General features: G+C 35.5%; 1 protein-coding gene across 1 annotated transcript in view; it reads left to right on the top strand.

The window, feature by feature from the left end:
* The first annotated feature begins 10,890 nt into the window (after nucleotides 1–10,890).
* The window catches only part of LOC104233283 (type II inositol polyphosphate 5-phosphatase 15), a 31,483-nt gene continuing 24,281 nt past the window's right edge, over nucleotides 10,891–18,092 (top strand). Inside the window, exons 1-3 of the mRNA XM_070145653.1 lie at nucleotides 10,891–11,848; nucleotides 13,700–13,955; nucleotides 15,265–16,066. Coding sequence (XP_070001754.1) covers nucleotides 10,963–11,848; nucleotides 13,700–13,955; nucleotides 15,265–16,066 — 1,944 coding nt within the window. The 5' untranslated portion in view covers nucleotides 10,891–10,962. The remainder of the gene's footprint in view (nucleotides 11,849–13,699; nucleotides 13,956–15,264; nucleotides 16,067–18,092) is intronic.

The following is an 18,092-nucleotide window of genomic DNA, read 5'->3' as shown; positions in this document are numbered from 1 at the left end:
ATGAGGAGGGATGTATTGAATTTTTTTGAAAGTAGTATAAAAAGCATAATAATTGTGATAATTGTTATAAAATAAAGACTGTAAAGTAAAGACAAGTATAGAGAGAAACTGATATATTATTCGAACTCAAACTGATGTACATAATGAACTGAAATCTCTTCTATTTATAGAAGAAAGGAAGCTGCTTTGTAAGCTGCTACTACAAGCTGCTGTGTAAGCTGCTACTACAAGCTGCAGTGTAAGCTACTATAAGCTGCTGTGTAAGCTGCTACTACAAGCTGTTGTGTAAGCTGCTACAAGCTGCTGCTGTACCAGATATGGATAATCTTCTACTGAGAGCAATATTTATCCATAACGGAGTACTGAATGGATAAGCTTATTATACCCGGTATGGATAATCTTTTACCGGGGGTAATGTTTATCCATAACTGGGTACTGAAAAGATAAGCCTATTATACCCGGTATGGATAAACTTATACTGGGGGTAATGTTTATCCATAACCGGGTACCGAAGTGATAAGCTTCTTCAGGAAGCTTATTTCCAATATAGTACTAAATAGATAAACATATTTACGGTGGAGTCCCATATGGATAAGCTTCTTCAGGAAGCTTATTTACAACGGAGTACTAAATGAACATCCATAATATAATATATTTATAACACTCCCCCTTGGATGTTCATTAAAAGATAATGTGTCTCATTAAAACCTCACTAGGAAAAACCACGTGGGAAAAAAATTCTAGTGAAGGAAAAAGAGTACACATATTTAGTAATACGCATTGTTAGGTGCCTCATTAAAAACCTTATAAGGAAAACCCCATGGGAAAAAACCTTAGTAAGGGAAAAAGAGTGCATCGCGTATTTTACTCCCCTGATGAAAACCTTGTTTCAAATATTTGAGTCTCCGCATTCCAATCTTGTATACCATCTTCTCAAAAGTTGAAGTTGGCAAAGATTTAGTGAATAAATCTGCTGGATTATCACTTGAACGGATTTGTTGCACATCAATGTCACCATTTTTCTGAAGATCGTGTGTGTAGAATAATTTTGGTGAAATGTGCTTCGTTCTATCTCCTTTTATAAATCCTCCCTTCAATTGGGCTATGCATGCAGCATTGTCTTCGTATAAAATTGTGGGTCTTTTCTCACATTCCAAACCACATTTTTCTCGAATAAAATGAATTATTGATCTCAACCATACGCATTCCCTACTTGCTTCATGAATAGCTATTATCTCAGCGTGATTTGAAGAAGTAGCAACAATAGATTGCTTTGTGGAGCGCCATGATATGATAGTACCTCCATATGTAAATACGTAGCCGGTTTGAGATCGAGCTTTATGGGGATCAGATAAATAACCTGCATCTGCATAACCAACAAGGTCTGCACTATCTTTGTTAGCATAAAACAAACCCATATCAAGAGTTCCCTTTAAATATCGCAATATATGCTTAATCCCGTTCCAATGTCTCCGTGTAGGAGAAGAACTATATCTTGCTAGTAAATTAACAGAAAATGCTATGTCAGGCCTTGTAGCATTAGCAAGATACATTAGTGCACCAATTGCACTGAGATAGGGTACTTCGGGACCAAGGAGTTCCTCGTCCTCTTCTGGAGGTCGGAACAAATCCTTATTCACTTCAAGTGATCGAACAACCATTGGTGTACTCAATGGGTGCGCTTTGTCCATGTAAAAGCGTTTTAAGACCCTTTCTGTATAGGCAGATTGATGGATAAAGATCCCGTCTGCTAAATATTCAATTTGCAGACCAAGACAAAGTTTTGTCTTTCCAAGATCTTTCATCTCAAATTCTTTCTTAAGATATTCAATTGCCTTTTGGAGCTCTTCTAGAGTTCCAACAAGATTTATGTCATCAACATAAACAGCAAGTATAACAAATTCTGATGCCATTTTCTTTATAAAAATACATGGACAAATAACATCATTTATGTAACCTTCTTTCAGCAAATATTCACTAAGGCGATTATACCACATGCGCCCAGATTGCTTTAAACCGTACAAAGATCTTTGTAATCTGATTGAATACATTTCCTGAGATTTTGCTTCAGGCATTTTAAATCCTTCAGGAATTTTCATATAAATTTCATTATCAAGTGAACCGTACAGATAAGCTGTAACTACATCCATTAGATGTATTTCAAGCTTTTCATGTAGTGCTAAACTGATGAGATATCGAAATGTTATGGCATCCATAACAGGTGAATATGTTTCATCAAAATCGACTCCAGGTCGTTGTGAGAATCCTTGTGCAACAAGGCGAGCTTTGTATCTTTCAACTTCATTTTTATCATTCCTTTTTCGCACAAAAACCCATTTATGACCAACTGGTTTTATACCAGCAGGTGTTTGGACTACTGGTCCAAAGACCTCTCTTTTAGCAAGTGACTTCAATTCCGATTGAATTGCCTCTTGCCATTTTGGCCAATCAGATCTTTGTCGACATTCTTCGACAGATCGAGGTTCAAGATCCTCACTATCTTGCATAATATTAAGTGCAACATTATATGCAAAAATATTATCCACCACTATTTCAAATCGATTTAAATTAATCCCATCACCGTTCGAACTTATTAAAAGTTCCTCACTCACATGAGCTTCGGGTTCATTGATTTCTTCAGGAATCTCAGAACTAATCAGATTTTGGGTCTCTTCAGGAGATCCCTTCATAGTATCGTTTTGATCATTTGTCGATTTTCTTTTTCGAGGATTTCGATCCTTAGAACCCAAAGGCCTACCACGCTTCAGGCGTGCTTTAGGTTCACTAGCTCTCATGCTAGTAGATGGTCCTACTGGGACATCAATTCGGATAGGCACATTCTCTGCTGGGATATGTGACTTAGTTATCCTTTTCAAATCAGTAAATGCGTCTGGCATTTGATTTGCTATATTCTGTAAATGGATGATCTTCTGGACCTCCTGATTACATATAGGGGTACGGGGATCAAAGTGAGATAATGATGAAACTTTCCACACAATTTCTCTTTTGATTTCCTTTTTCTCTCCCCCTAATTGTGGGAAATTTGTTTCATCAAACCGACAATCTGCAAATCGAGCAGTAAATAAATCTCCTGTCAATGGTTCAAGATAGCGAATAATAGAGGGTGATTCAAACCCAACATATATTCCTATCCTTCTCTGTGGTCCCATCTTACTACGTTGTGGTGGTGCTACTGGCACATATACAGCACATCCGAAAATTCGTAGATGGGCAATATTTGGTTCATGACCAAAAACTAATTGTGACGGAGAATATTTATTATAATGTGTCGGTCTGAGACGGATAAGTGATGCTGCATGCAAGATAGCATGGCCCCAAATAGTAGTGGGCAATTTTGTTTTCATAAGTAGTGGTCTTGCTATCAATTGCAGGCGTTTAATAAATGACTCTGCAAGGCCATTTTGAGTATGAACATAAGCTACAGGATGTTCAACTTTTATCCCAACTGATAGACAATAATCATCAAAAGCTTGAGATGAGAATTCTCCAGCATTATCAAGGCGAATGGCCTTTATAGGATAATCTGGGAATTGTGCCCTTAATCGAATTATTTGGGCTAATAGCTTTGCAAACGCCAGGTTGCGAGATGATAGTAGGCACACATGAGACCATCTTGAAGATGCATCTATTAGGACCATAAAATATCTAAACAACCCACTTGGTGGGTGAATAGGTCCACATATATCCCCATGTATACGCTCTAAAAAGGCAGGGGATTCAATACCAACCTTCATCGGTGATGGTCTAGTGATCATTTTTCCTTGATAACAAGCATCACAAGAAAATTCGTCATTTGTAAGAATCTTCAAGTTCTTTAATGGATGCCCACTCGAATTTTCAGTAATTCGTCTCATCATTATTGATCCGGGATGGCCCAAACGGCCATGCCAAAGCACAAAAGTATTTGAATCCGTAAACTTCTGGTTTACGATAGAGTGTGCTTCAATTGTACTAATTTTTGAATAGTATAAGCCAGAAGATAAAGTTGGTAACTTTTCTACAATGCATTTCTGGCCAGAAATATTCTTTGTAATACAAAGATATTCCCTGTTCATTTCATCTATTGTCTCTACATGATACCCATTTCGGCGGATATCTATAAAACTCAACAAGTTTCTTCGGGACTTGGAGGAGAACAATGCATTGTCTATAATAAGTTTTGTTCCCTTAGACAGAAATATTATGGCTCTTCCGGAGCCTTCAATCAAACTTATATTACCAGAAATTGTTGAAACATTTGCTTTTTCCTTATGCAAATAAGAAAAGTATTTCTGATCGTTGAATATGGCATGAGTTGTTCCACTATCAATAACACAAATATCTTCATGATTTGTCTTTGATCCAAACATAATTTGAGGGTTATCCATATTCTTCAAAATAACATAAATAAAATATATTATAGTAAACATCATTATCAAAGTATAACTTTTATTTATGTACAACAATTACATAACCATACTATCTATTACAAACAACAAAAATTAAAATATTTACATTTCTACAGATTCACTACCGATTACATGACTTATTTCTCATTCTGGGAGTGCAAAGTAATCAGCTACATCCAAATGCATGAAGTCTAAATTATCTTCAGAAATAAAATTTGCTTCAGCATTTTTCTCAGTCTTCTTCAGGGAGGCTTGATAAAGCTCAACCAGGTGCTTTGGCGTACGACAAGTACGTGACCAGTGCCCTTTTCCTCCACATCTATAGCATGCATTTTCTACATTTGGCGCTTGCACCGCTTCATGCTTTTGTTCCTTCCTTTTCCACTGCTGGTGGTGAGGAGGCTTCTTTGGTGCATTATTATTACCATGATTGGGGTTTCTTCCCCGACCACGGCCATGACCACGACTGGGGCCATGACCTCTTCCACGTTTAGCTTGGTGGAAGTTCGTCTCATTCACTTCAGGGAATGGACAAGAACCAATAGGTCGGCTTTCATGATTTTTCATTAATAGCCCATTATGTTGCTCTGCTATAAGAAGATGTGAGATAAGTTCAGAATACTTTTTAAATCCCATCTCTCGATATTGCTGCTGCAGGAGCATATTCGAGGCATGAAAAGTGGTGAAAGTTTTCTCCAACATATCATGATCAGTAATATTATCACCACATAATTTTAATTGGGAAATAATTCTGAACATAGCAGAATTATACTCACTGATAGATTTAAAATCTTGTAGCCTTAGATGAGTCCAATCATAACGTGCCTGTGGAAGAACGACCATCTTCAGGTGGTCATATCTATCTTTCAAATTATTCCACAGTATGACTGGATCTTTAATAGTGAGATATTCCATTTTCAGGCCCTCATCAAGGTGATGGCGTAGGAATATCATTGCTTTGGCACGGTCTTGGTTTGATGCCTGGTTTTTATCCTTGATGGTGTCTGCCAGACCCATCGCATCAAGATGAATTTCAGCATCAAATACCCAAGACATGTAGCTTTTGCCCGATATATCCAGGGCTACAAATTCAAGTTTAGAAAGATTTGACATTATTTAGGAAAAGAAAGTTCTTACCTCAGATACTTTCAAAATATTTGCTCGAGATGGTAGAGCTTCGTGCTGATAACGTGTTATAAAATAAAGACTATAAAGTAAAGACAAGTATATAGAGAAACTGATATATTATTCGAATTCAAACTGATGTACATAATGAACTGAAATCTCTTCTATTTATAGAAGAAAGGAAGCTGCTCTGTAAGCTGCTACTACAAGCTGCTGTGTAAGCTGCTACTACAAGCTGCAGTGTAAGCTACTATAAGCTGCTGTGTAAGCTGCTACTACAAGCTGCTGTGTAAGCTACTACAAGCTGCTGTGTAAGCTACTACAAGCTGCTGTGTAAGCTGCTGCTGTACCAGATATGGATAATCTTCTACTGAGAGCAATATTTATCCATAACGGAGTACTGAATGGATAAGCTTATTATACCCGGTATGGATAATCTTTTACCGGGGGTAATGTTTATCCATAACTGGGTACTGAAAAGATAAGCCTATTATACCCGGTATGGATAAACTTATACTGGGGGTAATGTTTATCCATAACCGGGTACCGAAGTGATAAGCTTCTTCAGGAAGCTTATTTCCAATATAGTACTAAATAGATAAACATATTTACGGTGGAGTCCCATATGGATAAGCTTATTCAGGAAGCTTATTTACAACGGAGTACTAAATGAACATCCATAATATAATATATTTATAACAATAATTAATTTATTCCTTTAAATTGATCCTGTTGAAACATAAAGAGTCTGAATATACACGGTCCACGAAACAAATTTTTTAGGCCAACGATTCTTCAGTATAGAATATTCTTTAAATTACCGACCTCTTACCTATATTGGGAATTAAATGGAGTTTGACCTGGATATCATATTCTAAAATTCATAATGTATTAATTATAATATCCTGCAAAATTCCATGCTTCTTCCATCTTCATCGTGACAATTTTTTACCCTTTCTTTAATTCTTAAATTCATATTATGCATAATGGACGACTAATTTGTTTGAATCAAAAGATATCAGAACCTTTTTGAATAAATTAATCAAAGAAAATAAAGGGGTAAATCTTAGCTAAGTATAATAATCTCTAGAACAAAAGATAAACAAGGAGAATACGGATGATAAGAATTCTTTATCTCATCAAGACAAAACCTTAAACAATAATCCTATCAATCGTTTTTGTAAGCAAGTGTTACAACAAGTGTTATCGGTTAGGAAAAATGCCCAGAGCCTTTACAAGGTTGTTTTACGCTCTATATATAAGGAACAAAATCCTTCTAAGCTCTAAAAGACAAGTTATAGGGAATATTCGAAAGAATATTTCTAATGTCCCCTATTGGGCCTGCACTACTGCAAGAGTCGTACAATCTCTTGTTCGTATGAAGGTTGTTCTCTGCAGGATGTCGAACTACGAGGATCTCGTCGTTTATCGTACTCATCAACGGTCGTGGTTGTTTAAATTTGGACCCATACATAGTTAAGTTTACATTCACAAACATTAAATATATGCGAAATACATAAACAACTCTTTCAAGTTGTCCTCAACGGTCTGATGGACACCTCAATTGACCATTTACCATTTAGACACTTCAAATGACTATTAAGTGTATCAAGTAAACATTCGAGTGGAGCAGACCATATGCGTGAGTTACACTTGCCGGTGATGTGTCAATAAACCAATTAAAGAATAACAAGTGCAATTTATAATTAAAATATTTGACACGTGTAATTAATAAGTAAATAATACCTTTTTCATTATTTCCAACTAGACCATCGCCCCCCTCCAAACCGCCCAACCTATTCTTCTTCCTTACGCCCCACACCTCCTTTCACTGTGATCTTCCCAAAAGTAGAACCCCAAGTAGAAAATCATCGCATCTTTCCCCTACCTTTCCCCTGTGACCATCGCACCTTTCATATGCCTTTTCTTCTTCATCTTCTTTCAAGCTTTCCTAGAAATTGCTGCAATTCTTTTCCTTCCTTTCCTTCTTCTTTTTCCCCAAAATCTGACCTCTTAGCCAAACTATGAGGACATAGCCATTCCACTCCAAATTTAAAGAAGAATGATTATATCAAAAGTTTTTCGGTTGTCGACTGCTACCTTTCGCCCTTCATTTATTTCTTTCTTAAAAAAAATTTCTCTTGAAAACCGCAAGTAGTAAAGATCCGTAAAAGAAATTATTGGATCTTGGTCTTAATTTTTGCCGTGTAGGAGCCTCAAACATCTTTGTCGCCTGAGGTGATGTCTTTGTTGGTGGCGGCGACTGATGTTATGGTGGTAAAGTTCAGTCATAAAGTTTATGGTGGTAAATTTCATCTCAGACATGATTCTTCTAACTTAATGATGTGAAATTTAATTTATCCATTTAATTATTATGGTAATACTTGTGATTGATTGTATAAGCAATTGTGATAGTATATATTGGACGAAATTGTGTGCTTATTTTATGGTTTTTTCATTTGTTGTAATTTGGAAGAAACTTTTTAATTGTTCTTGCTTTTCATCAATGGTGAAACTTGAAGAAGAAGGAAGTATGGAGATGAAGGTAAGTGGGGTCATTATAAAATAAGGTTAATTTAAAAAGAAAAAAGAGAAAAACATAATTTTGAGGGTTTCACGCGCCAAGACACTGAATAAAAAAAGCACACACTTTGTCATATCATCGTGAGGGGTTCATGAGACACACTTTAGCCGAGAAGAAGTGTCTCTTTGGTCATTGCTGTTTATGTATTTCGCCTTAAATATAAGTTTATGTATTTCGCCTTAAATATAATTAAAAAAAAAGGAGGAGGAGGAGAATCGTTCTTTCAAAAATAGAATTTCTTCAATTGTAGAGCTTAGGTGATTACCAAATTATCAACTTCTCTAAGTACTTAATAAGTTATAGGAGTAGTACTTGTTTCAAAATAGCACGTGTTCTATATTATCAAGTAAGTTTATACTTTTCAGGGGTGTACAAAAGAAATCGATAAACCGTATCAATCCGATAATTCGAGTCAAATTAAGAAAAAAACCCGATTATGGTTTAGTTTGATTTAGTTTGGTGTTGGAAAAAAAATCCGACCATAATTAATTTGGTTTGGTTTTAACTAAAGAAAGTCAAATCGAAATCAAACCAACCCGACATTACATATATAATTTTTTTAGATATATTTAATATATAAATATACTTATTGTGATGTAATTTATAAATATTTCTTAAAAAATTTCATAATTTCATCTTTTAAGGTATTATTTCAAGGTTAAACTTAGAACTTTTGAATGTTCCAATAAGTTTTATAGCCTTTAACATTAGTAAATTAAATAATGCCAACAAAAGCCCAAACCAAAATCAAATTAATACTAATGCTAACAAAAGACATTCAATTCAATACTACGAACGAGAATGTATTGAATATCTATTTTTTGTTTTGCAATAATTTAGATAAAAATGCATAACGTATTTTTATTTTTTCTTTAGCATTTAGTCATGTAATTAATAGTAATACTCCCTTATTAGTCTACTTATTTTAGCATGACTTAGTACTTTTAGATTATATTTATTTTATTATGGCTTTTTAATTAGAAATATTTATATTACATAATTTTATTATCTTTATTGTTGAATATTTTAGGATAATGCCATGACACATCTCATATTTTGTATTATTTTCTTGAAAAATACTTTATATAGTTGTATCTTACTAGGATTAAAGAAATATTTTGAGCACAAGTTATATGTTTTGTTCTACGAAGATTTTACCTGAAAAACCCGAATAACCCCAAAACCCAAAAAAATCCGAGAAAAACTGAAAGTGAAAAACCCGAGTTTTATACATTCTCAACCCGACCTAATGTACACCCCTAATACTTTTATATTAGTGGAGTATATCGTAGATGAAGAGAGATAACGATGTAAATCAAATACTATTTTGATCAACCTAAATACTCACTAATTCGTTATGTATATCTTTAGAGGCGGATTTAGGATTTCTAGACCACTAAAAAATAAGTGGGAATTAATTGATCCTTGTTCCTTCGGGTTAGTAACTCAGTGTTCAACCAAGTTCATCATTCAGTCTTTGTGTAGCATGAGTGCCGATAAATAATATTAGATCAATTCTAGAAAAATACATATATATAAAATACCTACTTTGACAAAAAACCCACAGGTTCACGTGCCTCGTAATCTACCTATAAATCCGCCCCTATACATCTCTCCCCATATGTATTTCCATCTGAATAGCAAATTAAAAATTCAACTGAAACATTTTCCTTAAATCAATTATATTCCTCTATTTAAATAATAAAATAAAACGTATATTTTGATTATAAAGTTATAATAGCATTAGTCTTGTAAAGGAAGAAAGAAGTTATAGTAGTATTAGGAACGAGAAAAACATATTTTGCATGGTTTGGACTACCGCTTAATGGTACCAAATACTGATCCAAGAATTTAAGCTTTACTATCTATAGGAATTTCAATTAAATTAAAATGAATTATGCACTAGCCTATATTTTTTAAAATCCAATTCCAAAGATATTTCCAGAAAGAAAACAAAAGGCAACTCTGTACAGAAGAATTTACATGGAAAATGGCCAAATCATAATCATATCCTGTCGGATTAGCGGACAGGTGTCCTATGATGCCCAGTTAGTTAACATTGGCGGGTACGTTAATGACAACGACTTCCCGTTCCGTCCCGTTACTCAATAGTCAATAATAAATAAATAAATAAAAATAAAAAGATTTTTAAGGAGTATTTCAAATTATCCATTTACCTATAATATTTCATCTGATATTCACTTTATTTTCCACTTTTGACATGTTAACATTAATTTGACCCGATTCTAACATATTATCCAACTTATTTTTTCTCATATAGGAGTAACTAATTATGTTTAATGTTGATAGTTATTTGTAATTTATTTTTGAATAACTTGATTATGTAAAACTATTTATATCATTACGTAATAAATAATTTTTTTCCAATTCAATCGTCAGTGACAAGTCTAATATGTGATTCCTTTTTTTATGTGCCGTAATTTGACTCAACACATTCTAAGACTTGTATTTTTAAATATATCATGAAATTACTGACATTATAAAAATATACAGAATAAATATAAAATTTAATATTAAATTAGTTTTAAATATATAATGACACTTTAAGAGGGAATACATATACTTATCTTTTCTTCAAAATGCTCATTCATATTCATAGTTTACAATACTTGATTGGCTTTTTAGTCACTTTATAATGTAGAAATTAAGTGCGATTAAAAGAACAAATAAATAAATAAAGAGAATATAATAAAAACAAAAAAGAAAAAGAATTAACAGAAATTCAACGTCTTTCTCTTGTAATGAACCCCACTATCTTCGCTGTTATGTCAAAACCCCCAAAATTCTCTAGATTTTCTCCATTATCATACCCACAAACACCAAATGGAATCTTCTCGAATCGACGATGAAGACGGCGACCTTTTAGCTTCTACTTCCAATACCTCCAGTCGTCGGAATTTCCACTGTTACAGTGAAAAATTCGCTTTCAACTCCGATTCCGATTCCGACGACGGCGAAAATGTCAATACACTCGGCGGTTCCGGCCGGAAATTTAGCTTAGACGAGACGGAGCGAACTCCAAGATTATTCGACCGATTCTACGGCACTTCATCTTCCGATGACGAAGATTTCAGCTCCGGTTCAGGTCAAAATGGCGCCGTTCGTAAACGACTTGATTATATGATTCAATTCCTCGACCGTAAGCTTTCTTCGGAAACAGCTGCTACTTCTGACGGTAATACTAACGGCAAGAGCCAGTCACAGGGCTTACCTGAGTTTGTAGGTAAAGGTGGCGGTACCGGCATTTTCAAGTTGCCGGTGCGTGCCGCAGTGCATCCTGATCGGCCGCCGTCATTGGAATTACGGCCGCATCCGTTGAGAGAAAGGCAAATCGGGCGATTTTTGCGGACTGTACTGTGTAATGGATCTCAGCTATGGGCCGGGTCGGAGCGTGGAGTTCGGGTATGGAATTTGTCGGATATATATGAGGCTGCTGCTGAAGAAGAAGAAGATGAAGATGAGGACTTCGAGGATGCTGCACCTTTTGTGGAGTCTGTTAGAGTTTCCCCAACATTTTGCCTTGTTGAAGATGCTGGGAATAGGTTGATGTGGAGTGGACACAAAGATGGTAAAATCAGGTGTTGGAAAATGGACAGTGAAATTAGCAGTAGAGAGAAAGGTGCTGCTTGTGGAAGAGCTGCTTTGAAAGAAGTGCTGACGTGGCAGGCTCATCGCGGTCCAGTTCTTTCCATGATCATGACTTCCTATGGTAAAGTTTGAGTCTTTCGTAATACCTTTTCTGTGTAATTGCATCTAGGGGTGTTCATAAAAATCCGAAAATCCGAACTAAACCGAAAACCAAACCAAACCAACCAAAAAAACCGATACTTTTTGGTTTAGTTTGGTTTTGGTTTTGAAATTTAAAAACCGATCAAATTTGGTTTGGTTTTGGTTTTAATTAAAAAAACCGAACCAACCCCGAATATAGGAGTAGCTATTTTAAATTTATTATAACACCTGTATATATGTATACTTTTATACAAAGTTTTAAAAAATTTATAGTAAATATTAATCGTTTGCAGTTTTCGTACAGTTCTTTATCTTTACATTCTAGTTTAATTGGTAGTTTTCTTTTGTTAAGTGTAAGAATCTATTTCATGTTAAAAATAACATATTTTTAATTGAGTCCTTAAATTATTCATCACTATTTGATTCAATTATCATCAATATATTTTGGTAAATAATAGATTTCTCAAAGGGCAATTGATTTGATAGTGTTACGTTGAAAATGTGGTCCGAAATGTGTGTTTGGTAGTATATGTCTTATATTTAAGAAAAAACTGACAAAAAACCGTAGACGTTTGTGTTGCTATATATCATCTCATAAGGGGAAATGATAAAGTTATGTTTTTTCTAAATAAGTATGGCATTCTTTGTGGGACATACTGAAAAGGAAAGTATGTCATACAAATTGAGATAGAGGGACTAGGGAGTAGTTTTTTGACTTACTATATTGCAATTTAGCACTTTAAAAACTAAATTTACTAATGTAAGCCTTTGAATTTGCTCGATCATCTTATATAAGCTAGTATTAAAATCACTGTGTTCATTTTCTTCTATGATGTAGTAAATAGACAGTCGGTTACGCAAGCTAGGATGAAAAAACCACACGTCTTTTCTTTCTTGGTGCAGAAAGAACAGAAACATAATTCCACTATTTTTGGAGGTCAAACCCAGTTTGGATATCAGTTAGATAAGCGAAAACTATGCTACAATTCCAAACAAGTTCTGTCCACGTTTGTCCAATTAAGTTCATCTCAGGCCAACATAGTGCAAAATTACAATAAAAAAAAGACTAAAAGTTCTCTAATATTTTTAATTATCTATACTAGGACTAAAAAAACTCTTAGAAAATATAGGACCTAAAGTAAACGTACTAAGCACCCAATGATGTCGGGTAGTGGTCAGTGAGTGGGCAAGAATCACGAGATTTCAGGTTCAAATCCCAGCGGAGGTAAAAGCACTAGGGGATTTCTTCCTATTTGCCCAAGCCTTAGTGGATAGAGTTACCTGGTATCTGTTGCCGGTGGGATATAGCATGGATCCTGTAGAATTAGTCGAGGTGCATGCAAGCTGGCCCGGATGCCACAATTATCAAAATTAACGCACTTACATAACTAAAACGTTTTCTTAACTAATTGATAGTGCCCTTATAGAATAAATGAACTTCAGGCCTAACTCAACCCCAAAAGGTAGCTCATGAGGGGATGATTGGCCAAGACTTGCTATCATGATGGATTTTTATTTGTTGAAAGTTTCTTACAACCAACTCTGAAATTGTCGCTTGAAAGAAAAAATAAGTAGCTCTGAGATTGCTGCCTTTATTCTGGAACCAGAAATATCATTTGGATGGATCTCTGTGTCATTCTTGACTTGCACTGTGATGCATCGATATCCAAAGTGGCTTTCTTGGTTTCTAGTTTCTTTTGATGAGTAAAATTAGTTACATTAAAACTGGACTGATAAAATGCCAGTTTTACTATAAACGAAAAGGCAAATGTTAGTGGGAGTATCTCAAGTGAGTGTGCTTAATTCTGATCTGATGAGCAATTTCATTTAGGCGATCTATGGTCTGGTTCTGAGGGTGGTTCCATCAAGATCTGGCCGTGGGAAGGAATTGAGAAATCGCTTGCTCTGATAGAGGAGGAAAGGCACATGGCTGCTTTGTCTATAGAGAGGTCATACGTGGATCTGAAGAGCCAAGTTATACAAAATGGCACATGCAATAGCATATTTTCTGTCGATGTCAAATATATGATCTCTGATCACTCTGGAGCAAAAATTTGGACGACTGGTTATGTGTCATTTGCACTTTGGTGAGTACCTTCAGAATCATTTTACAAACAAATGTCTTCATTTATATTGTCTTGTAGCTTGCTAGTTTTTGCATTGTTGCTACAATTTTATTTTTGAAGCTTAATGTTACAATGAACAAGCATAATAACGTGATGTTAATGTTACAATGAACAAGCATAATAATGTTATGTTAAACCACAGTTAAAATTCTATAAGTGCTCAGTCATCATCAGTACAGACATGTTTTTGATTGAAGAATGGATGTGGTAGTCTTGAACTTCCGCCATATTGTTTCCTTGGTTCTTGTGTTTTTTATATTTAAAGTTGTGATGCATATATTAGATTATATTTGCACATCCCTAAGGCTTTTCACTGTTGCAAGAAAGTATCATTTAGTGAACAACAGAGTTGTCACATCTCCAAAGGAATGGGGAGGTCTCGGGGTGAAAGATCTCAAAGTCTTCAACAAAGCTTTGCTAGGGAAGTGGATATGGAGATTTGGGGTGGAGGAGAGTGCATTTTGGAGGGGGGGGGGGTAGCAGAGAAATATGGTATTATTGAAGGGGGGCGGAGGACTAGAAACATTAGAGTACCGTTTGGGTGTGGCTTATGGAGGAGTATTATGAAGGGGTGGGAAAAGTTTAGTGGACATATTTCCTTTAGGGTTGGGGACGGAAGCTGGATTAATTTTTGGATGCATTAGTGGTACGGGGAGAACGAGTTGAGGGAAGCTTTCCCTAACTTATATAGAGTATCTTGCCATAGAGAGACGACGGTCGAACAAATTTGTAGGTCCCATGGAGGAGTGCTTCATTGGGATTTGAGATTTAGGAGGAACCTACAAGATTGGGAGATGGAAGAATTTCACAATCTAGTTGAGTTATTGTATGGGTTGGATACACCGAATAATGTATCGGATGTATTGAGAGTAAAAATTGATTATTCACGGTTAAATCTTATTATAAGAGGTTTACTAGTGAGAGAGGAACAAGTTTTCCCTCATTACTCTATTTGGATTCCCAGAGCACCAAGAAAGGTGTGTTTCTTTGTGTGGTTGGCGGCGAGGGGAGCGATTTTGACAGCGGAAGGATCACCTATGTTAGTTTGTATAGAGGACTGGATCTCTTTTGTTGAGAATTATATTTTGGTGCAGGTTTTCTTTTTTTTGGTATACGGCTTGTATACAGGGTTAGTCCCCAATTGTTAATAAAATTATTTACCTTAACAAAAAAAAAAAATTCTGATTGTTTCGAAATGAAATCTAACTATTCAGGTCATCTGGTTCCGATTATGTTGATTGTTTCTTGTCAAATTGCTTTTGACTTTCAGGGATGCGCGGACGAGAGAGTTACTGAAAACTTTTAACACAGATGGTCAGGTTGAAAATACACTAGCAGCACAAGATCCTGTAATTGAAGATGAAATGAGGATGAAAATAGTGTCCAGTTCGAAAAAGGACAAGTCTCAAAGTTCTATCAGCTTCTTTCAGCGTTCACGCAATGCTATCTTGGGAGCAGCGGATGCTGTTCGTAGGGTTGCGACAAAAGGAGGATTTGGAGAAGAGAATCGGAGAACTGAAGCATTGATCATTACGGCTGATGGAATGATTTGGAGTGGATGTGCAAATGGATTACTTGTCCAATGGGATATAAACGGCAATCGGTTGCAAGAAATCCAGTATCACGCATTCTCTGTTCAATGCTTATGCACATATGGGTTACGAATTTGGGTGGGTTATGCTAGTGGTTATATTCAGGTGTTGGATCTTAGTGGTAATCTACTTGGAGGATGGATGGCTCATAGTTGTCCTGTAATAGATTTGTCGGTGGGTGGAGGTTATGTTTTCACTTTGGCTAATCATGGTGGTATACGTGGTTGGAGTGTGATATCTCCTGCACCAGTGGATGGTATTTTGCGCTCAGAGTTAGCTAGCAAGGAATTTTTGTATACCAGGCTCGAGAATTTAAAAATATTGGCTGGTACATGGAATGTTGGACAAGGAAGAGCTTCTCCCGATTCACTTATATCATGGCTAGGTTCTGCAGCAGCAGATGTTGGCATCATTGTTGTTGGCTTGCAGGAGGTGGACATGGGTGCTGGTTTTCTTGCTATGGCTGCTGCTAAAGAAACAGTAAGATTCCTTTTCTTTTCCCCTTTTCTCTCCAACCCGAGCGACCTCTCTTCGGTCTCTAGACTGGTGTTGCTTTCTTCTCTCAGAAATGTCGAGATGATTTTTTTTTTAAAAAAAGATTGGGTCTAAGTGGAGAATAGTTCTCAAAATACTAGTCACTTGTGGAAGTGCTTCTAACACCCAAAAATAATTCTGTTATTATCGCATCCAAGCACCATATAGTCTCTAAGGACCACCAACAACCCCCCCCCCCACGCCCGCCCGCTCTCTCTCTCTCTCTTTGGTTGAAGTAAGTGTTGATTAGCATGATTCAAGAAAACTTGATTTAGGAGTATTGATTAGCATGATTTCAGGAGTTTTGATTATATTTAGGAGATCTGGTTTTATTATGATTTTATTTGATTTGATAGCTGGATTGATTTTATAGATTTATTTTATTTCCTTAATTAGCATTAGGAGCTTTGTATAAATTCCCTTGCTCATGGGACGTAAATATACGCAGAAATACAAGAAGCCTTTTCTTCTTCTCAAAATCTACCGTAAGAAGTATTATAAATGGCATCAAGAAGATGCATGAGATCCGAAAAGTACCAAAGGGGTGAGTTTGTTAGCTCTGTTACAATGAACCTATGCTATGGCTAGAGAGCTAACAAAATCCAAAAGTTTTGACATGCATGTCAACTGGGGATAGACTATCCCAACTACAGTTTGGAGTTGCTAAACCTCTCTTCTTTGAGGTAACTTTGTATGCTGAATGAAGCCATGGGCAAAGTAGTTGTAGTTTTGATTGGTAGCTAGACAGGATAAAGAACACGTTACTGGGGAAAACTCACTTCTTATTACATAATATATATATATATATATTTAAAATCCTGAATCTCAGGAGGTCTTTGAATATGAGTAAGAATAGCTTGATCAACTGTTTTACTTCCCGAAGTGGAGGCAATATCAGTTGGTCCTTTCTTAGTACTCATTTCCTTTATTAAAATAGTCAAATTATCAAGTTTTTCATCAAGAGAACCAATATGTTCTCCTAAAATTTTTACATATAAACCCAAATAATTGTTTTAAGAAATCAATTTATTAATTTCTGCAATACTAATAGCTGCCACGTTAACATCAATAAATTTTTGAAAGGCAGTGAAGGTAATACCAGTATTATTAGGTAGAATAAAGGGAGCCTGAGGAGGATAAATCGCTTTAGTAATATTACCACTCCCGTCTTTATAAGATCTTTCCAATACCTTTATATAAAGAGGCAAATAAGTTGTTATAAACCAAGGAACAAAATACATAATTTGATTATGCAAGGCACAAGCTTCATAAAATATTTGAGATATATTATTTAAATCATCTTTACTATAAGTATCAAAAAACCATGTTTTAAACTGGTTCCATTTTTCACTAAAAAATTCTTTTTGAATATAAATACGGGCCCGAGAACCGGGGCTAAAATCAATTTGGTGTGGAATCATTAAATATTATTGGGGTCGAAATCCATCTCGGATACAGAAGGAATATCCTTATCAGAAATATTGTCATTATCTTGAACAATATTTGTTTGAGGGTTAATCTTAACCCTTTCAACCCTTTTAACCTTTGGATCAGGCTTATCACTAGCAATAGTGTGTAGAGAAGTTGCACGATTGCGAGCCGGACCGTAGACTGGTTCAATAGGGGAAATATGTTGAATAGCAGGTAGAAGTCTATGATTAGAAAATGAATGTCTATTATAAATAGTAGACTTATCATCAAATTGAATACAAATCCTACCATCCGGATTTTGAGTGACATGCGAAAATTCAGTATTTGACAAGTCGTTAGTAATCTGACTTGGGGATATAACAGAATTTAAAGTCCATGTAGTTGGAAAATTAATTTCCTCCCACCTGATAGGTCTCCTAGTGGTGACCTTGGACTTTGCAAAATTGGTTTCTACCAATATGGTCTGATCCGATGTATCGTATAACTTACTTCTAGGATTTAAAGTAGATAACAATTTGAAATAAATCCTATAGGATAGACA

Source organism: Nicotiana sylvestris, chromosome 5 (assembly GCF_000393655.2).
Source record: "Nicotiana sylvestris chromosome 5, ASM39365v2, whole genome shotgun sequence".
Taxonomy (NCBI): Eukaryota; Viridiplantae; Streptophyta; class Magnoliopsida; order Solanales; family Solanaceae; genus Nicotiana; species Nicotiana sylvestris.
This window is presented reverse-complemented; position numbering and strand designations above follow the sequence as displayed.